At 47.6% G+C, this 24,944-nt stretch overlaps 1 protein-coding gene across 1 annotated transcript in view; it reads right to left on the bottom strand.

Annotated features, from left to right (window-relative positions):
- cacna1fb (calcium channel, voltage-dependent, L type, alpha 1F subunit) overlaps nt 1–24,944 on the bottom strand; it is a 145,087-nt gene that overhangs the window by 114,652 nt on the left and 5,491 nt on the right. Inside the window, 5 exon segments of the mRNA XM_076076361.1 lie at nt 18,099–18,202; nt 18,996–19,192; nt 19,664–19,816; nt 19,923–20,074; nt 21,664–21,803. Coding sequence (XP_075932476.1) covers nt 18,099–18,202; nt 18,996–19,192; nt 19,664–19,816; nt 19,923–20,074; nt 21,664–21,803 — 746 coding nt within the window.

Genomic DNA, 24,944 nt, shown 5'->3' with positions numbered 1-24,944 from the left:
TTACCACAACGTTACCACAACGTTCACACAACGTTCACACAACGTTCACACGTTACCACAACGTTCACAAGTTACCACAACGTTACCACAACGTTCACACAACGTTCACACAACGTTCACACGTTACCACAACGTTCACACGCTACCACAACGTTAACACGTTACCACAACGTTCACACGTTACCACAACGTTCACACAACGTTCACACGTTACCACAACGTTCACACAACGTTCACACAACGTTCACACAACGTTCACAATGTTACCACAACGTTCACACGTTACCACAACGTTCACACAACGTTCACACAACGTTCACACGTTACCACAACGTTACCACAACGTTACCACAACGTTACCACAACGTTCACACAACGTTCACAACGTTTCCACAACGTTCACACAACGTTCACACGTTACCACAACGTTCACACGTTACCACAACTTTCACACAACGTTCACACAACGTTCACACAACGTTCACACCTTCACACGTTACCACAACGTTACCACAACGTTACCACAACGTTCACACAGCGTTACCACAACGTTCACACGTTACCGCAACGTTCACACAACGTTCACACAACGTGCACACGTTACCACAACATTACCACAACGGTCACACAACGGTCACACAACGTTCACACAACGTTCACACAATGGTCACACGTTCACACAACGTTCACACAATGTTCACACCTTACCACAACGTTCACACAACGTCCACACGTTACCACAACGTTACCACAACGTTCACACAACGTTACCACAACGTTCACACAACGTTACCACAACGTTCACACAACGTTCACACAACGTTCACACGTTACCACAACGTTCACACAACGTTCACACAATGGTCACACGTTCACACAACGTTCACACAACGTCCACACGTTACCACAACGTTCACACAACGTTACCACAACGTTCACACGTTACCACAACGTTACCACAACGTTACCACAACGTTCACACAACGTTCACACAACGTTCACACAACGTTCACACGTTACCACAACGTTCACAAGTTACCACAACGTTACCACAACGTTCACACAACGTTCACACAACGTTCACACGTTACCACAACGTTCACAAGTTACCACAACGTTACCACAACGTTCACACAACGTTCACACAACGTTCACACAATGTTCACACGTTACCACAACGTTCACACGCTACCACAACGTTAACACGTTACCACAACGTTCACACGTTACCACAACGTTCACACAACGTTCACACGTTACCACAACGTTCACACAACGTTCACACAACGTTCACACAACGTTCACACGTTATCACAATGTTACCACAACGTTCACACGTTACCACAACGTTCACACAACGTTCACACAACGTTCACACGTTACCACAACGTTACCACAACGTTCACACGTTACCACAACGTTCACACAACGTTCACACAATGTTCACACGTTACCACAACGTTACCACAACGTTACCACAACGTTACCACAACGTTCACACAACGTTCACACAACGTTCACACAACGTTCACAACGTTTCCACAACGTTCACACAACGTTCACACGTTACCACAACGTTCACACGTTACCACAACTTTCACACAACGTTCACACGTTACCACAACGTTCACACGTTACCACAACGTTCACACAACGTTCACACGTTACCACAACGTTCACACAACGTTCACACAACGTTCACACAACGTTCAAACGTTATCACAATGTTACCACAACGTTCACACGTTACCACAACGTTCACACAACGTTCACACAACGTTCACACGTTACCACAACGTTACCACAACGTTACCACAACGTTACCACAACGTTCACACAACGTTCACACAACGTTCACAACGTTTCCACAACGTTCACACAACGTTCACACGTTACCACAACGTTCACACGTTACCACAACTTTCACACAACGTTCACACAACGTTCACACAACGTTCACACCTTCACACGTTACCACAACGTTACCACAACGTTACCACAACGTTCACACAGCGTTACCACAACGTTCACACGTTACCGCAACGTTCACACAACGTTCACACAACGTGCACACGTTACCACAACATTACCACAACGGTCACACAACGGTCACACAACGTTCACACAACGTTCACACAATGGTCACACGTTCACACAACGTTCACACAATGTTCACACCTTACCACAACGTTCACACAACGTCCACACGTTACCACAACGTTACCACAACGTTCACACAACGTTACCACAACGTTCACACAACGTTACCACAACGTTCACACAACGTTCACACAACGTTCACACGTTACCACAACGTTCACACAACGTTCACACAATGGTCACACGTTCACACAACGTTCACACAACGTCCACACGTTACCACAACGTTCACACAACGTTACCACAACGTTCACACGTTACCACAACGTTACCACAACGTTACCACAACGTTCACACAACGTTCACACAACGTTCACACAACGTTCACACGTTACCACAACGTTCACAAGTTACCACAACGTTACCACAACGTTCACACAACGTTCACACAACGTTCACACGTTACCACAACGTTCACAAGTTACCACAACGTTACCACAACGTTCACACAACGTTCACACAACGTTCACACAATGTTCACACGTTACCACAACGTTCACACGCTACCACAACGTTAACACGTTACCACAACGTTCACACGTTACCACAACGTTCACACAACGTTCACACGTTACCACAACGTTCACACAACGTTCACACAACGTTCACACAACGTTCACACAACGTTCACACGTTATCACAATGTTACCACAACGTTCACACGTTACCACAACGTTCACACAACGTTCACACAACGTTCACACGTTACCACAACGTTACCACAACGTTCACACGTTACCACAACGTTCACACAACGTTCACACAACGTTCACACGTTACCACAACGTTACCACAACGTTACCACAACGTTACCACAACGTTCACACAACGTTCACACAACGTTCACACAACGTTCACAACGTTTCCACAACGTTCACACAACGTTCACACGTTACCACAACGTTCACACGTTACCACAACTTTCACACAACGTTCACACGTTACCACAACGTTCACACGTTACCACAACGTTCACACAACGTTCACACGTTACCACAACGTTCACACAACGTTCACACAACGTTCACACAACGTTCAAACGTTATCACAATGTTACCACAACGTTCACACGTTACCACAACGTTCACACAACGTTCACACAACGTTCACACGTTACCACAACGTTACCACAACGTTACCACAACGTTACCACAACGTTCACACAACGTTCACACAACGTTCACAACGTTTCCACAACGTTCACACAACGTTCACACGTTACCACAACGTTCACACGTTACCACAACTTTCACACAACGTTCACACAACGTTCACACAACGTTCACACCTTCACACGTTACCACAACGTTACCACAACGTTACCACAACGTTCACACAGCGTTACCACAACGTTCACACGTTACCGCAACGTTCACACAACGTTCACACAACGTGCACACGTTACCACAACATTACCACAACGGTCACACAACGGTCACACAACGTTCACACAACGTTCACACAATGGTCACACGTTCACACAACGTTCACACAATGTTCACACCTTACCACAACGTTCACACAACGTCCACACGTTACCACAACGTTACCACAACGTTCACACAACGTTACCACAACGTTCACACAACGTTACCACAACGTTCACACAACGTTCACACAACGTTCACACGTTACCACAACGTTCACACAACGTTCACACAATGGTCACACGTTCACACAACGTTCACACAACGTCCACACGTTACCACAACGTTCACACAACGTTACCACAACGTTCACACGTTACCACAACGTTACCACAACGTTACCACAACGTTCACACAACGTTCACACAACGTTCACACAACGTTCACACGTTACCACAACGTTCACAAGTTACCACAACGTTACCACAACGTTCACACAACGTTCACACAACGTTCACACGTTACCACAACGTTCACAAGTTACCACAACGTTACCACAACGTTCACACAACGTTCACACAACGTTCACACAATGTTCACACGTTACCACAACGTTCACACGCTACCACAACGTTAACACGTTACCACAACGTTCACACGTTACCACAACGTTCACACAACGTTCACACGTTACCACAACGTTCACACAACGTTCACACAACGTTCACACAACGTTCACACAACGTTCACACAACGTTCACACGTTATCACAATGTTACCACAACGTTCACACGTTACCACAACGTTCACACAACGTTCACACAACGTTCACACGTTACCACAACGTTACCACAACGTTCACACGTTACCACAACGTTCACACAACGTTCACACAACGTTCACACGTTACCACAACGTTACCACAACGTTACCACAACGTTCACACAACGTTCACACAACGTTCACAACGTTTCCACAACGTTCACACAACGTTCACACGTTACCACAACGTTCACACGTTACCACAACTTTCACACAACGTTCACACAACGTTCACACAACGTTCACACCTTCACACGTTACCACAACGTTACCACAACGTTCACACAGCGTTACCACAACGTTCACACGTTACCGCAACGTTCACACAACGTTCACACAACGTGCACACGTTACCACAACATTACCACAACGGTCACACAACGGTCACACAACGTTCACACAACGTTCACACAATGGTCACACGTTCACACAACGTTCACACAATGTTCACGCCTTACCACAACGTTCACACAACGTTCACACAATGGTCACACGTTCACACAACGTTCACACAATGTTCACACCTTACCACAACGTTCACACAACGTCCACACGTTACCACAACGTTACCACAACGTTCACACAACGTTACCACAACGTTCACACAACGTTACCACAACGTTCACACAACGTTCACACAACGTTCACACGTTACCACAACGTTCACACAACGTTCACACAATGGTCACACGTTCACACAACGTTCACACAATGTTCACACCTTACCACAACGTTCACACAACGTTCACACAACGTTCACACTTTACCACAACGTTTACACAACGGTCACATGTTCACACAACGTTCACACAACGTTCACACCTTACCACAACGTTCACACAACGTCCACACGTTACCACAATGTTACCACAACGTTCACACAACGTTACCACAACGTTCACACAATGTTCACACAACGTTCACAACGTTACCACAACGTTCACACAACGTTCACACGTTACCACAACGTTCACACAACGTTCACACAACGTGCACACGTTACCACAATGTTACCACAACGTTCACACAACGTTCACACGTTACCACAACGTTCACACAACGTTCACACAATGGTCACACAACGGTCACACGTTACCACAACGTTCATACGTTACCACAACGTTACCACAACGTTCACACAACGTTCACACAATGGTCACACAACGGTCACACGTTACCACAACGTTCATACGTTACCACAACGTTACCACAACGTTCACACAACGTTCACACAACGTTACCACAACGTGCACACGTTACCACAACGTTACCACAACGTTCACACAATGGTCACACAACGGTCACACGTTACCACAACGTTCATACGTTACCACAACGTTACCACAACGTTCACACAACGTTCACACAATGGTCACACAACGGTCACACGTTACCACAACGTTCATACGTTACCACAACGTTACCACAACGTTCACACAACGTTCACACAACGTTACCACAACGTGCACACGTTACCACAACGTTACCACAACGTTCACACAACGTTCACACAACGTTCACTCGTTACCACAACGTTCACACAACGTTCACACAATGGTCACACAACGGTCACACAATGTTCACACGTTCACACAACGGTCACACGTTACCACAACGTTCACACAACGTTCACACAACGTTCACACAACGTTCACACAACGTTCACACAACGGTCACAAGTTACCACAACGTTACCACAACGTTCACACAACGTTCACACAACGTTCACACAATGTTCACACAACGTCCACACGTTACCACAATGTTACCACAACGTTCACACACCGTTCACACGTTACCACAACGTTACCACAACGTTACCACAACGTTCACACAACGTTCACACAATGTTCACACAACGTTCACAACGTTTCCACAACGTTTACACAACGTTCACACGTTACCACAACGTTCACACAACGTTCACACAACGTTCACACATTACCACAACTTTCACACAACGTTCACACAACGTTCACACCGTCACACATTACCACAACGTTACCACAACGTTCACACAGCGTTACCACAACGTTCACACGTTACCGCAACGTTCACACAACGTTCACACAACGTGCACACGTTACCACAACATTACCACAACGTTCACACAACGGTCACACGTTCACACAACGTTCACACAACGTTCACACAACGTTCACACAACGTTCACACAATGTTCACGCCTTACCACAACGTTCACACAACGTTCACACAATGGTCACACGTTCACACAACGTCCACACGTTACCACAACGTTACCACAACGTTCACACAACGTTACCACAACGTTCACACAACGTTACCACCACGTTCACACAACGTTCACACGTTACCACAACGTTCACACAACGTTCACACAATGGTCACACGTTCACACAACGTTCACACAATGTTCACACCTTACCACAACGTTCACACAACGTCCACACGTTACCACAACGTTACCACAACGTTCACACAACGTTACCACAACGTTCACACAACGTTCATACAACGTTCACACTTTACCACAACGTTTACACAACGGTCACACGTTCACACAACGTTCACACAACGTTCACACCTTACCACAACGTTCACACAACGTCCACACGTTACCACAATGTTACCACAACGTTCACACAACGTTACCACAACGTTCACACAATGTTCACACAACGTCCACACGTTACCACAACGTTCACACAACGTTACCACAACGTTCACACGTTACCACAACGTTACCACAACGTTACCACAACGTTCACACAACGTTCACACAACGTTCACACAACGTTCACACAACGTTCACACGTTACCACAACGTTCACAAGTTACCACAACGTTACCACAACGTTCACACAACGTTCACACAACGTTCACACGTTACCACAACGTTCACAAGTTACCACAACGTTACCACAACGTTCACACAACGTTCACACAACGTTCACACAATGTTCACACGTTACCACAACGTTCACACGCTACCACAACGTTAACACGTTACCACAACGTTCACACGTTACCACAACGTTCACACAACGTTCACACGTTACCACAACGTTCACACAACGTTCACACAACGTTCACACAACGTTCACACAACGTTCACACGTTATCACAATGTTACCACAACGTTCACACGTTACCACAACGTTCACACAACGTTCACACGTTACCACAACGTTACCACAACGTTCACACGTTACCACAACGTTCACACAACGTTCACACAACGTTCACACGTTACCACAACGTTACCACAACGTTACCACAACGTTACCACAACGTTCACACAACGTTCACACAACGTTCACAACGTTTCCACAACGTTCACACAACGTTCACACGTTACCACAACGTTCACACGTTACCACAACTTTCACACAACGTTCACACGTTACCACAACGTTCACACGTTACCACAACGTTCACACAACGTTCACACGTTACCACAACGTTCACACAACGTTCACACAACGTTCACACAACGTTCAAACGTTATCACAATGTTACCACAACGTTCACACGTTACCACAACGTTCACACAACGTTCACACAACGTTCACACGTTACCACAACGTTACCACAACGTTACCACAACGTTACCACAACGTTCACACAACGTTCACACAACGTTCACAACGTTTCCACAACGTTCACACAACGTTCACACGTTACCACAACGTTCACACGTTACCACAACTTTCACACAACGTTCACACAACGTTCACACAACGTTCACACCTTCACACGTTACCACAACGTTACCACAACGTTACCACAACGTTCACACAGCGTTACCACAACGTTCACACGTTACCGCAACGTTCACACAACGTTCACACAACGTGCACACGTTACCACAACATTACCACAACGGTCACACAACGGTCACACAACGTTCACACAACGTTCACACAATGGTCACACGTTCACACAACGTTCACACAATGTTCACACCTTACCACAACGTTCACACAACGTCCACACGTTACCACAACGTTACCACAACGTTCACACAACGTTACCACAACGTTCACACAACGTTACCACAACGTTCACACAACGTTCACACAACGTTCACACGTTACCACAACGTTCACACAACGTTCACACAATGGTCACACGTTCACACAACGTTCACACAACGTCCACACGTTACCACAACGTTCACACAACGTTACCACAACGTTCACACGTTACCACAACGTTACCACAACGTTACCACAACGTTCACACAACGTTCACACAACGTTCACACGTTACCACAACGTTCACAAGTTACCACAACGTTACCACAACGTTCACACAACGTTCACACAACGTTCACACGTTACCACAACGTTCACAAGTTACCACAACGTTACCACAACGTTCACACAACGTTCACACAACGTTCACACAATGTTCACACGTTACCACAACGTTCACACGCTACCACAACGTTAACACGTTACCACAACGTTCACACGTTACCACAACGTTCACACAACGTTCACACGTTACCACAACGTTCACACAACGTTCACACAACGTTCACACAACGTTCACACAACGTTCACACAACGTTCACACGTTATCACAATGTTACCACAACGTTCACACGTTACCACAACGTTCACACAACGTTCACACAACGGTCACACGTTACCACAACGTTACCACAACGTTCACACGTTACCACAACGTTCACACAACGTTCACACAACGTTCACACGTTACCACAACGTTACCACAACGTTACCACAACGTTACCACAACGTTCACACAATGTTCACACAACGTTCACAACGTTTCCACAACGTTCACACAACGTTCACACGTTACCACAACGTTCACAACGTTACCACAACGTTCACACAACGTTCACACAACGTTCACACAATGTTCACACGTTACCACAACGTTCACACGCTACCACAACGTTAACACGTTACCACAACGTTCACACGTTACCACAACGTTCACACAACGTTCACACGTTACCACAACGTTCACACAACGTTCACACAACGTTCACACAACGTTCACACAACGTTCACACAACGTTCACACGTTATCACAATGTTACCACAACGTTCACACGTTACCACAACGTTCACACAACGTTCACACAACGGTCACACGTTACCACAACGTTACCACAACGTTCACACGTTACCACAACGTTCACACAACGTTCACACAACGTTCACACGTTACCACAACGTTACCACAACGTTACCACAACGTTACCACAACGTTCACACAATGTTCACACAACGTTCACAACGTTTCCACAACGTTCACACAACGTTCACACGTTACCACAACGTTCACACGTTACCACAACTTTCACACAACGTTCACACAACGTTCACACAACGTTCACACCTTCACACGTTACCACAACGTTACCACAACGTTCACACAGCGTTACCACAACGTTCACACGTTACCGCAACGTTCACACAACGTTCACACAACGGTCACACGTTACCACAACGTTCACACAACGTTCACACAACGTTCACACAACGTTCACACAACGTTCACACAACGGTCACAAGTTACCACAACGTTACCACAACGTTCACACAACGTTCACACAACGTTCACACAATGTTCACACAACGTCCACACGTTACCACAATGTTACCACAACGTTCACACACCGTTCACACGTTACCACAACGTTACCACAACGTTACCACAACGTTCACACAACGTTCACACAATGTTCACACAACGTTCACAACGTTTCCACAACGTTTACACAACGTTCACACGTTACCACAACGTTCACACAACGTTCACACAACGTTCACACATTACCACAACTTTCACACAACGTTCACACAACGTTCACACCGTCACACATTACCACAACGTTACCACAACGTTCACACAGCGTTACCACAACGTTCACACGTTACCGCAACGTTCACACAACGTTCACACAACGTGCACACGTTACCACAACATTACCACAACGTTCACACAACGGTCACACGTTCACACAACGTTCACACAACGTTCACACAACGTTCACACAACGTTCACACAATGTTCACGCCTTACCACAACGTTCACACAACGTTCACACAATGGTCACACGTTCACACAACGTTCACACCTTACCACAACGTTCACACAACGTCCACACGTTACCACAACGTTACCACAACGTTCACACAACGTTACCACAACGTTCACACAACGTTACCACCACGTTCACACAACGTTCACACGTTACCACAACGTTCACACAACGTTCACACAATGGTCACACGTTCACACAACGTTCACACAATGTTCACACCTTACCACAACGTTCACACAACGTCCACACGTTACCACAACGTTACCACAACGTTCACACAACGTTACCACAACGTTCACACAACGTTCATACAACGTTCACACTTTACCACAACGTTTACACAACGGTCACACGTTCACACAACGTTCACACAACGTTCACACCTTACCACAACGTTCACACAACGTCCACACGTTACCACAATGTTACCACAACGTTCACACAACGTTACCACAACGTTCACACAATGTTCACACAACGTCCACACGTTACCACAACGTTCACACAACGTTACCACAACGTTCACACGTTACCACAACGTTACCACAACGTTACCACAACGTTCACACAACGTTCACACAACGTTCACACAACGTTCACACAACGTTCACACAACGTTCACACGTTACCACAACGTTCACAAGTTACCACAACGTTACCACAACGTTCACACAACGTTCACACAACGTTCACACGTTACCACAACGTTCACAAGTTACCACAACGTTACCACAACGTTCACACAACGTTCACACAACGTTCACACAATGTTCACACGTTACCACAACGTTCACACGCTACCACAACGTTAACACGTTACCACAACGTTCACACGTTACCACAACGTTCACACAACGTTCACACGTTACCACAACGTTCACACAACGTTCACACAACGTTCACACAACGTTCACACAACGTTCACACGTTATCACAATGTTACCACAACGTTCACACGTTACCACAACGTTCACACAACGTTCACACAACGTTCACACGTTACCACAACGTTACCACAACGTTCACACGTTACCACAACGTTCACACAACGTTCACACAACGTTCACACGTTACCACAACGTTACCACAACGTTACCACAACGTTACCACAACGTTCACACAACGTTCACACAACGTTCACAACGTTTCCACAACGTTCACACAACGTTCACACGTTACCACAACGTTCACACGTTACCACAACTTTCACACAACGTTCACACGTTACCACAACGTTCACACGTTACCACAACGTTCACACAACGTTCACACGTTACCACAACGTTCACACAACGTTCACACAACGTTCACACAACGTTCAAACGTTATCACAATGTTACCACAACGTTCACACGTTACCACAACGTTCACACAACGTTCACACAACGTTCACACGTTACCACAACGTTACCACAACGTTACCACAACGTTACCACAACGTTACCACAACGTTACCACAACGTTCACACAACGTTCACACAACGTTCACAACGTTTCCACAACGTTCACACAACGTTCACACGTTACCACAACGTTCACACGTTACCACAACTTTCACACAACGTTCACACAACGTTCACACAACGTTCACACCTTCACACGTTACCACAACGTTACCACAACGTTACCACAACGTTCACACAGCGTTACCACAACGTTCACACGTTACCGCAACGTTCACACAACGTTCACACAACGTGCACACGTTACCACAACATTACCACAACGGTCACACAACGGTCACACAACGTTCACACAACGTTCACACAATGGTCACACGTTCACACAACGTTCACACAATGTTCACACCTTACCACAACGTTCACACAACGTCCACACGTTACCACAACGTTACCACAACGTTCACACAACGTTACCACAACGTTCACACAACGTTACCACAACGTTCACACAACGTTCACACAACGTTCACACGTTACCACAACGTTCACACAACGTTCACACAATGGTCACACGTTCACACAACGTTCACACAACGTCCACACGTTACCACAACGTTCACACAACGTTACCACAACGTTCACACGTTACCACAACGTTACCACAACGTTACCACAACGTTCACACAACGTTCACACAACGTTCACACGTTACCACAACGTTCACAAGTTACCACAACGTTACCACAACGTTCACACAACGTTCACACAACGTTCACACGTTACCACAACGTTCACAAGTTACCACAACGTTACCACAACGTTCACACAACGTTCACACAACGTTCACACAATGTTCACACGTTACCACAACGTTCACACGCTACCACAACGTTAACACGTTACCACAACGTTCACACGTTACCACAACGTTCACACAACGTTCACACGTTACCACAACGTTCACACAACGTTCACACAACGTTCACACAACGTTCACACAACGTTCACACAACGTTCACACGTTATCACAATGTTACCACAACGTTCACACGTTACCACAACGTTCACACAACGTTCACACAACGGTCACACGTTACCACAACGTTCACACAACGTTCACACGTTACCACAACGTTACCACAACGTTACCACAACGTTACCACAACGTTCACACAATGTTCACACAACGTTCACAACGTTTCCACAACGTTCACACAACGTTCACACGTTACCACAACGTTCACACGTTACCACAACTTTCACACAACGTTCACACAACGTTCACACAACGTTCACACCTTCACACGTTACCACAACGTTACCACAACGTTCACACAGCGTTACCACAACGTTCACACGTTACCGCAACGTTCACACAACGTTCACACAACGTGCACACGTTACCACAACATTACCACAACGGTCACACAACGGTCACACAACGTTCACACAACGTTCACACAATGGTCACACGTTCACACAACGTTCACACAATGTTCACGCCTTACCACAACGTTCACACAACGTTCACACAATGGTCACACGTTCACACAACGTTCACACAATGTTCACACCTTACCACAACGTTCACACAACGTCCACACGTTACCACAACGTTACCACAACGTTCACACAACGTTACCACAACGTTCACACAACGTTACCACAACGTTCACACAACGTTCACACAACGTTCACACGTTACCACAACGTTCACACAACGTTCACACTATGGTCACACGTTCACACAACGTTCACACAATGTTCACACCTTACCACAACGTTCACACAACGTTACCACAACGTTCACACAACGTTCACACAACGTTCACACTTTACCACAACGTTTACACAACGGTCACATGTTCACACAACGTTCACACATCGTTCACACCTTACCACAACGTTCACACAACGTCCACACGTTACCACAATGTTACCACAACGTTCACACAACGTTACCACAACGTTCACACAATGTTCACACAACGTTCACAACGTTACCACAACGTTCACACAACGTTCACACGTTACCACAACGTTCACACAACGTTCACACAACGTGCACACGTTACCACAATGTTACCACAACGTTCACACAACGTTCACACGTTACCACAACGTTCACACAACGTTCACACAATGGTCACACAACGGTCACACGTTACCACAACGTTCATACGTTACCACAACGTTACCACAACGTTCACACAACGTTCACACAATGGTCACACAACGGTCACACGTTACCACAACGTTCATACGTTCACACAACGTTCACACAACGTTACCACAACGTGCACACGTTACCACAACGTTACCACAACGTTCACACAATGGTCACACAACGGTCACACGTTACCACAACGTTCATACGTTACCACAACGTTACCACAACGTTCACACAACGTTCACACAATGGTCACACAACGGTCACACGTTACCACAACGTTCATACGTTACCACAACGTTACCACAACGTTCACACAACGTTCACACAACGTTACCACAACGTGCACACGTTACCACAACGTTACCACAACGTTCATACGTTACCACAACGTTACCACAACGTTCACACAACGTTCACACAACGTTACCACAACGTGCACACGTTACCACAACGTTACCACAACGTTCACACAACGTTCACACAACGTTCACTCGTTACCACAACGTTCACACAACGTTCACACAATGGTCACACAACGGTCACACAATGTTCACACGTTCACACAACGGTCACACGTTACCACAACGTTCACACAACGTTCACACAACGTTCACACAACGTTCACACAACGGTCACAAGTTACCACAACGTTACCACAACGTTCACACAACGTTCACACAACGTTCACACAATGTTCACACAACGTCCACACGTTACCACAATGTTACCACAACGTTCACACACCGTTCACACGTTACCACAACGTTACCACAACGTTACCACAACGTTCACACAACGTTCACACAATGTTCACACAACGTTCACAACGTTTCCACAACGTTCACACAACGTTCACACGTTACCACAACGTTCACACAACGTTCACACAACGTTCACACATTACCACAACTTTCACACAACGTTCACACAACGTTCACACCGTCACACGTTACCACAACGTTACCACAACGTTCACACAGCGTTACCACAACGTTCACACGTTACCGCAACGTTCACACAACGTTCACACAACGTGCACACGTTACCACAACATTACCACAACGTTCACACAACGGTCACACGTTCACACAACGTTCACACAACGTTCACACAACGTTCACACAACGTTCACACAATGTTCACGCCTTACCACAACGTTCACACAACGTTCACACAATGGTCACACGTTCACACAACGTTCACACCTTACCACAACGTTCACACAACGTCCACACGTTACCACAACGTTACCACAACGTTCACACAACGTTACCACAACGTTCACACAACGTTACCACCACGTTCACACAACGTTCACACGTTACCACAACGTTCACACAACGTTCACACAACGTTCACACAACGTTCACACAACGTTCACACAATGTTCACACCTTACCACAACGTTCACACAACGTCCACACGTTACCACAACGTTACCACAACGTTCACACAACGTTACCACAACGTTCACACAACGTTCATACAACGTTCACACTTTACCACAACGTTTACACAACGGTCACACGTTCACACAACGTTCACACAACGTTCACACCTTACCACAACGTTCACACAACGTCCACACGTTACCACAATGTTACCACAACGTTCACACAACGTTACCACAACGTTCACACAATGTTCACACAACGTTCACAACGTTACCACAACGTTCACACAACGTTCACACGTTACCACAACGTTCACACGTTACCACAACGTTCACACAACGTTCACACAACGTGCACACGTTACCACAATGTTACCACAACGTTCACACAACGTTCACACAAAGGTCACACAACGGTCACACGTTACCACAACGTTCATACGTTACCACAATGTTACCACAACGTTCACACAACGTTCACAAAACGTTACCACAACGTGCACACGTTACCACAACGTTACCACAACGTTCACACAACGTTCACACAACGTTCACACGTTACCACAACGTTCACACAACGTTCACACAATGGTCACACAACGGTCACACAATGTTCACACGTTCACACAACGGTCACACAACGTTCACACGTTACCACAACATTCACACAACGTTACCACAACGTTCACACAACGTTACCACAATGTTCACACGTTATCACAACGTTCACACAACGTTCACACGTTACCACAACGTTCACACAACGTTCACACAACATTCACACATTACCACAACGTTCACAAGTTACCACAACGTTACCACAACGTTCACACAACGTTACCACAACGTTCACACAACGTTCACACAACATTCACACATTACCACAACGTTCACAAGTTACCACAACGTTACCACAACGTTAACACAACGTTCACACGTTACCACAACGTTCACACAACGTTCACACAACGTTCACACAACGTTCACACAACGTTCACACAACGTTCACACGTTACCACAACGTTCACAAGTTACCACAACGTTACCACAACGTTCACACAACGTTCACACAACGTTCACACGTTACCACAACGTTCACAAGTTACCACAACGTTACCACAACGTTCACACAACGTTCACACGTTACCACAATGTTCACACAACGTTACCACAACGTTCACACAACGTTCACACAACGTTCACACATTACCACGTTACCACAACGTTCACACAATGTTCACACAACGTTACCACAACGTGCACACGTTACCACAACGGTCACACACCGGTCACACAATGTTCACACGTTCACACAACGGTCACACGTTACCACAACGTTCACACAACATTCACACAACGTTCACACAACGGTCACACAACGTTCACACAATATTCACACAACGTTACCACAATGTTCACACAACGTTACCACAACGTTCACACAACGTTCACACAACGTTCACACAACGTTCACACGTTACCACAATGTTCACACGTTACCACAACGTTCACACAACGTTCACACATTACCACAACGTTACCACAACGTTACCACAACGTTCACACAACGTTCACACGTTACCACAACGTTCACACAACGTTCACACAACATTCACACAACGTTCACACAACGTTCACACGTTACCACAACGTTACCACAACGTTCACACAACGTTCACACAACGTTCACACAACGTTCACACAACGTTCACACGTTACCACAACGTTCACACAACGTTCACACAACGTTCACACGTTACCACAACGTTCACACGTTACCACAACGTTCACACAACGTTCACACGTTACCACAACGTTCACACGTTACCACAACGTTCACACAACGTTCACACATTACCACAACATTCACAAGTTACCACAACGTTACCACAACGTTCACACAACGTTCACACGTTACCACAACGTTCACACAACGTTCACACAACATTCACACAACGTTCACACGTTACCACAACGTTCACACGCTACCACAACGTTCACACATTACCACAACGTTCACACGTTACCACAACGTTCACACAACGTTCACACAACGTTCACACAACGTTCACACGTTACCACAACGTTCACACAACGTTCACACAACGTTCACACGTTACCACAACGTTCACACAACGTTACCACAACGTTACCACAACGTTACCACAACGTTCACACAACGTTCACGCAATGTTCACACAACGTTCACACGTTACCACAACGTTCACACAACGTTACCACAACGTTACCACAACGTTACCACAACGTTCACACAACGTTCACACAACGTTCACACGCTACCACAACGTTCACACGCTACCACAACGTTCACACGTTACCACAACGTTCACACGCTACCACAACGTTCACACAACGTTCACACAACGTTACCACAACATTCACACGTTACCACAACGTTCACACAACGTTCACACGTTCACACAACAGTCACACATTACCACAACGTTCACACGTTCACACAACGTTCACACAACGTTCACACGTTACCACAACGTTCACACAACGTTACCACAACGTTCACACAACGTTCACACAACGTTCACACAACGGTCACACAATGTTCACACAACGTTCATACAACGTTACCACAATGTTCACACAACGTTCACACGATGTTCACACAACGTTTGAATGAGACCTGAATCTGGACCTGTGGATTGTATAGAAGGTGTGTGTTTAAAGAACGAACCCGCTGAGGACTCCCAGAACCAGGTTGAGGACGAAGAAGGAGCCAAAGATCACCAGACTGACAAAATAAACCCACGGCAGCTCGAAGCCAATGGCGTCGTTCATCTGAAGAGAAACACAGAGGGAGCGGTTTCACAAAGACTCAAAGACTCAGAGAGACCCTGACCCAGACCCAAAGGTACTCTGACCATGAGAGACCCTGACCAAGAGAGACCCTGACCAAGAGAGACTCTGGCCCAGAGAGCCTCAAAGACCCAGAGAGACTAAAATACCCAAAGAGCCTCAAAGACACAGAGACCCAGAGAGACCCAAACACCCAGAGAGACCCAGAGAGACTCTGAGAGACTCAAAGACCCAGAGAGATCCAGAGAGACTCAGATAGACTCAAAGACCCAGAGAGACCCAGAGAGACTCAGAGAGACTCAAAGACCCAGAGAGACCCAGAGAGACTCAAAGACCCAGAGAGACCCAGAGAGACTCTGAGAGACTCAAAGACCCAGAGAGACCCAGAGAGACTCAGATAGACTCAAAGACCCAGAGAGACCCAGAGAGACTCAGAGAGACTCAAAGACCCAGAGACCCAGAGAGACCCAAACACCCAGAGAGACCCAGAGAGACTCAAAGACCCAGAGAACCAGAGAGACTCAAACACCCAGAGAGACTCAGAGAGACTCAAAGACCCAGATAGACTTAAAGGCCCAGAGAGACCAAGAGAGACCCAGAGAGACTCATAGACCCAGAGACCCAGAGAGACTCAGAGAGACTCAAAGACCCAGAGACCCAGAGAGACCCTGACCCAGAGAGACTCAGAGAGACTCAGAGACCCAGAGAGACCCAGAGAGACCCAGAGATACCCAGAGAGACCCAGAGAGACTCAAAGACCCAGAGAGACCCTGACCCAGTAAAGGACGTCGGTCCAGCCCTCCATGGTGATGCACTGGAACACGGTCAACATGGCGAAGAAGAAGTTGTCAAAGTTGGTGATTCCTCCGTTGGGACCGTCCCACCTCCCCCGACACTCCGTCCCGTTAATGTTGCACTGGCGGCCGTGACCGGCGAACGCACACGGTACCGGGTCGTCCTCCACGTAGTTATCTGCAATATTTATACCAGTGAGTAGAGTACTAATGTGTACTATTGTAATGTACTGGAGTATTTCCATTTTCTGCTACTTTATACTTCTACTCCATTCCATCTAAGGTGTATATATATATACATATATATTGTACTTTCTACTTCACTAAATGTGTGTATGACAGTATTAGTACTTTTACTGAAGTAAAAGATCGGAGTATTCCTGATGAATGAGCATAGAGCTTCCTGTGATATACACATTATTGTACTATTGTACTACTCAGTAATACTTGATATATTAAACCTTTTTATGGTTTGCTATTTTGATTATTTAGTTAATTTCAAGTTTCTATAAATGTTTTTACTCCTTCATTCAAATATTTTCCACATAATGTTTGACTTCTAACTAGATAAATATAATATCCTGTGGACATGTTCTTCATTATTACTTTGTATTTCCTGAATAGTAGTAGCTAGTTGTAGTAGTTGTACCTGCATGTTTGTAGTAGCAGGTTTTGTGCATGCGTCCGATGAAGAGCTCCAGACCGATGATGGCGTAGATGATGATGACGAAGAGAACCAGCAGAGCGATGTGGAGCAGAGGAACCATCGCCTTCATGATGGAGTTCAGCACGATCTGGAGACCTGAGAGACACACAAAGGGTTACACACACACGCACACGCACACACTCACGCACGCACGCACGCACGCACGCATGCACGCACGCACGCACGCACACAGGAGACTCACTGGGAACTCCAGAAACCAGTCTGAGAGGCCTCAGGACCCTGAAGGCTCTCAGAGCTTTGACATCCAGACCTCCAGGTTTTCCCGGTACGTGATGAGTCGTCGCCACCTCACCGGATTTATGAGTCATCGTCTCCAAGACGACGCTGAACAAACTGCACAAAAACAAAAACAGGAAGAAGAAGATTGAGGAGACGAGTGGTCCCAGTATACAAATAATGAATCAGCAGTTTAAGTTATATGTTGCAGATCAATATTGAACATATTCTTGAAAACAATCAGATAATTGGTTAACTGATTATTGGTTCTCTGGAATGACCGATGTCGTCACAAACAGCCGGTTCATAAAACCATAAACACGAGAGCTTTCATCAACGATCGTCCTGCTTCTCACTCAGATACATACTGTAGCTACCTAACAGACATGGACTCCAGAGTGGAAACCTTCCAGAATGTTCCTTTAAATCCAAATTAAAATGAGCTTCTAAAGGTTGTCACATATTTAAATGAAGAGTGACTTTAGTCCTTGTTTTTCATCCCAGATATAAGACAACCAGCTCACACAGATGTGATGTTAATCTGCATTTTTGATTTGTTTATATTCCTCTTATTCCTCTTTAATTGTACATTCTTTATTTATCTGAGCTGTTTCTCTTTGTGCTGAAGATCAGAAACAGTTCATCTCAATATAAAGATGGTGAAAGTCTCCTTGTTTTGATGTAGTGAAACATTATTGAAATGTACAGTTGCAGGTGACTAAAGAGAGAACCAGGGTCTGAAGGAAGGACTGGGGTCTAAAGAGAGAACCAGGGTCTGAAGGAAGGACTGGGGTCTAAAGAGAGAACCAGGGTCTGAAGGAAGGACTGGAGTCTAAAGAGAGAACCAGGGTCTGAAGGAAGGACTGGGGTCTAAAGAGAGAACCAGGGTCTGAAGGAAGGACTGGGGTCTAAAGAGAGAACCAGGGTCTGAAGGAAGGACTGGGGTCTAAAGACAGAACCAGGGTCTGAAGGAAGGACTGGGGTCTAAAGAGAGAACCAGGGTCTGAAGGAAGGACTGGGGTCTAAAGACAGAACCAGGTTCTGAAGGAAGGACTGGGGTCTAAAGAGAGAACCAGGGTCTGAAGGAAGGACTGGGGTCTAAAGAGAGAACCAGGGTCTGAAGGAAGGACTGGGGTCTAAAGAGAGAACCAGGGTCTGAAGGAAGGACTGGGGTCTAAAGACAGAACCAGGTTCTGAAGGAAGGACTGGGGTCTAAAGAGAGAACCAGGGTCTGAAGGAAGGACTGGGGTCTAAAGAGAGAACCAGGGTCTGAAGGAAGGACTGGGGTCTAAAGAGAGAACTGAGGGAAGCGGGATAAACAGAGAGAACCAGGATATTTTTTTAAAAGGATCTAAAGAGGGAACTGGGTTACAAAGAGAGAACCAGGATATGAAGGGAGAACCAAATCTAAAGAGAGAACCAGACAATAAAGAGAACCAGGATATAAAGTCAGAACCAGGATATGAAGGGAGAACCATGATACAACGAGAGAACCAGGCTGGATCGAAAGAGGGAACTGTGATCTATAAGGAGAACCAGGACATGAAGAATGAAGAACAGGGAACAAACCTCTTTTGACAACACACAAGTTGTAAGACAACCAAGATCTAAAGGGGGAGAACCTGCATGTATCGAAAGACTTGAGGTCTGAAGAGAGAACCAGCATCAGAGAACCAACACATCTAGTGGTTCTTGTGTTTTCTCACCCGACGATGACGATGACGAAGTCGAGCAGGTTCCATCCGTTGCGGATGTAGGAGCTCGGGTGCATCACCAGACCGTAGGCCAAGATCTTCAGGAAGGTCTCGATGGTGAAGATGATGAGGAACACGTACTCCACTTGTTCCTGAAGAACAACCAGAGAACATTCCCTTCAGAACCTCTGTAGATCTACAGAACCACCTGATACTATCACAAACAGCTACTGATCACATTTACTGCAGTAAAAGTACTAGTACCCCAACGGGAAAATACTTCTCAACAAGTAAAAGTACTGCATTCAAAACCTGACAGCAGTACAAGTAGTGAAAGTAAAAAGAGTTCATTGAGCTGAAGAAGTATGAGGATAAAGGAGCAGTGCCTCCTTCAGTTCATCACAAACATTCATTAAACTAGTTCATGGACAAGTTGATCCTTTATAGCTCATTACGGACCCCTGTGGGACCCCCGACCCCCCTTTGAGCACCCCTGATGTGAGGATTCATCACTGTTTATGTCAGGATCCCTGTCAGACCAGACACCTCCCATGGCCACACAGCTGCAGCTACTTCAGCTAATCACCTCCTGCAGGCTGACACACCAGACTCAGGTCCCACTAACGTTTCCCCTGGCAATATATAAACTCTGGTCCTGCAGTCTGGGGTTGTCAGGTCATACCGTCTTTCACCCGCTTCAACCCCGTTGCAGCTTCTGCCTCAAGCGCCTGCCTCCGGTGTCCGTCGGTCCGGGAATCCCCCGTGCCCTCCTTTGTGTTTACGGACTACTCACCGCCGCTCTGCCCTCCGTGGTGTTAACGGAATACACACTGCTGCTCTGCCCTCCGTGGTGTTAACGGACTACACACCGCCGCTCTGCCCTCTGTTGTGTTAACGGACTACACACGCCGTCAAGCTACCAGCCCTCCGGTGTCGAGCCACGGGACTCACACCGTCGATCTGCCTACTCTCTGGTGTCGAGCCACGGGACATCACACCGTCGATCTGCCTACTCTCTGGTGTCGAGCCACGGGACATCACGCCATCAAGCTGCCAGCCCTCCGGTGTTGAGCCACGGGACTCACACCGTCGATCTGCCTACTCTCTGGTGTCGGACCATGGGCTCCACACCTTCCTGTCTTCCTTACTCTGGCTAAATAAAGTCTGTTTCACCGTACTCTGTCTCCTGTGGTCTTGCTATTGGGTCCTAACCGTGAAATCCCGTGACAGAACGACCTGACCATAATGGACCCAGCAACCACAGGAGCAGCTACGCCGTACAGGCCTAACAGCCTGCTGGAGGAGATGAGAAGTTTCGCTGCTGAAGTTTCTCGGATTAGCTGTTTCGTGCAGGAACTAGTCCGGACAGTCAAGTCTCCACCAGTTCCAGCACCCGCACTATTCCCTCCTGTCCTCGCTCCGCCGGTCTGGGAATCCCCCGTGCCGGCTCCGGATCCCTATGACGGAACACTGGGGAAGTGCCAGGGCTTCCTGTTGCGATGCCAACGGGTATTTGACCGTCAGCCTCAGACTTTTGACTCGGACGGGTCCAAGGTCTCCTATGTGGTTGGATTACTGCGGGGAAGGGCTTTGGACTGGGCCACGAGAACATTAAGTTTTGATCGGCCAAATGCTGTGCTTTTTGTGGACTTTGTGGAGGATCTGAGGAGGGTTTTTGACCCTCCAGTGGACTCAGATTATATGGCTAAGCACCTTCTCAGCCGGAGACGGGGCCAAGCAAGTGTAGGGGAACACTCGGTGGTCCGGCCAACTCCGGCTCCCCGTATTCGGACGGCATTCCGGCCGACACCGTATCTAGCTGCTGCCTCGGAGCTGCAGCGAACTCTAGTTCCTGTTCCTGCCGCCTCTGCGCTGCAGCCAGCTCCTGTTCCTGCCGCCTCCGAACCGCAGCGACCTCCAGTCCCAGCCGCCGCCGTCTCCGAACAGCAGCGACCTCCAGTCCCGGCCGCCGCCGTCTCCGAACAGCAGCGACCTCCAGTTGCCGCCACGGAGCAGCATCGACCTCCAGTTGCCGCCTCGGAGCAGCAGCGACCTCCAGTTGCCGCCTCAGTGCAGCAGCGACCTCCAGTTGCCGCCTCGGTGCAGCAGCGACCTCCTGTTGCCGTCTCGGAGCAGCAGCGACCTCCTGTGCCTGCGGCCGCCATCGGGTCGCAGCGACCTCCAGTTCCTGCCGCTGCTGGACCAGCATCCTATTCCCCGGAGCCCCGACTCAGAGAGTCCGAGTCCAGCCCGCCTGAGCACCTGTGTCCGGAGCCCTTCTGCCCGCCCGGCCGTCCGCCGGAGCACCCGTGTCCGCAGCCCTTCTGCCCGCCCGGCCATCCACCGGAGCACCCGTGTCCAGAGCCCTTCTGCCCGCCCGGCCGTCCGCCGGAGAACCCGTGTCCGGAGCCCTTCTGCCCACCCGGCCGTCCGCCGGAGCACCCGTGTCCGCAGCCCTTCTGTCTGCCCGGCCGTCCGCCTGAGCACCCATGTCCGAAGCAAATTTGGCCGTCCGCCGGAGCACCTGTGGCCGAAGCTCTTCTGCGGCCCTGTGGCCGGTCAGATCCAGTCACCCATCCTCCGGACCCCCTCCGCCCACCCTTGTTTGTTATTCTGGACGGTGTACATCTGGAATCCGTTCCTTGAGGGGGGGGTACTGTCAGGATCCCTGTCAGACCAGACACCTCCCATGGCCACACAGCTGCAGCTACTTCAGCTAATCACCTCCTGCAGGCTGACACACCAGACTCAGGTCCCACTAACGATTCCCCTGGCAATATATAAACTCTGGTCCTGCAGTCTGGGGTTGTCAGGTCGTACCGTCTTTCACCCGCTTCAACCCCGTTGCAGCTTCTGCCTCAAGCGCCGGCCTCCGGTGTCCGTCGGTCCGGGAATCCCCCGTGCCCTCCTTTGTGTTTACGGACTACTCACCGCCGCTCTGCCCTCCGTGGTGTTAACGGACTACACACCGCTGCTCTGCCCTCCGTGGTGTTAACGGACTACACACCGCTGCTCTGCCCTCCGTGGTGTTAATGGACTACACACCGCTGCTCTGCCCTCCGTGGTGTTAACGGACTACACACCGCCGCTCTGCCCTCCGTGGTGTTAACGGACTACACACCGCCGCTCTGCCCTCTGTTGTGTTAACGGACTACACACGTCGTCAAGCTGCCAGCTCTCCGGTGTCGAGCCACGGGACTCACACCGTCGATCTGCCTACTCTCTGGTGTCGGACCACGGGCTCCACACCTTCCTGACTTCCTTACTCTGGCTAAATAAAGTCTGTTTCACCG

The sequence above is a fragment of the Anarhichas minor genome, unplaced genomic scaffold (assembly GCF_050575085.1).
Source record: "Anarhichas minor isolate MPS153535 unplaced genomic scaffold, ASM5057508v1 ptg000056l, whole genome shotgun sequence".
NCBI classification, from domain to species: domain Eukaryota; kingdom Metazoa; phylum Chordata; class Actinopteri; order Perciformes; family Anarhichadidae; genus Anarhichas; species Anarhichas minor.
This window is presented reverse-complemented; position numbering and strand designations above follow the sequence as displayed.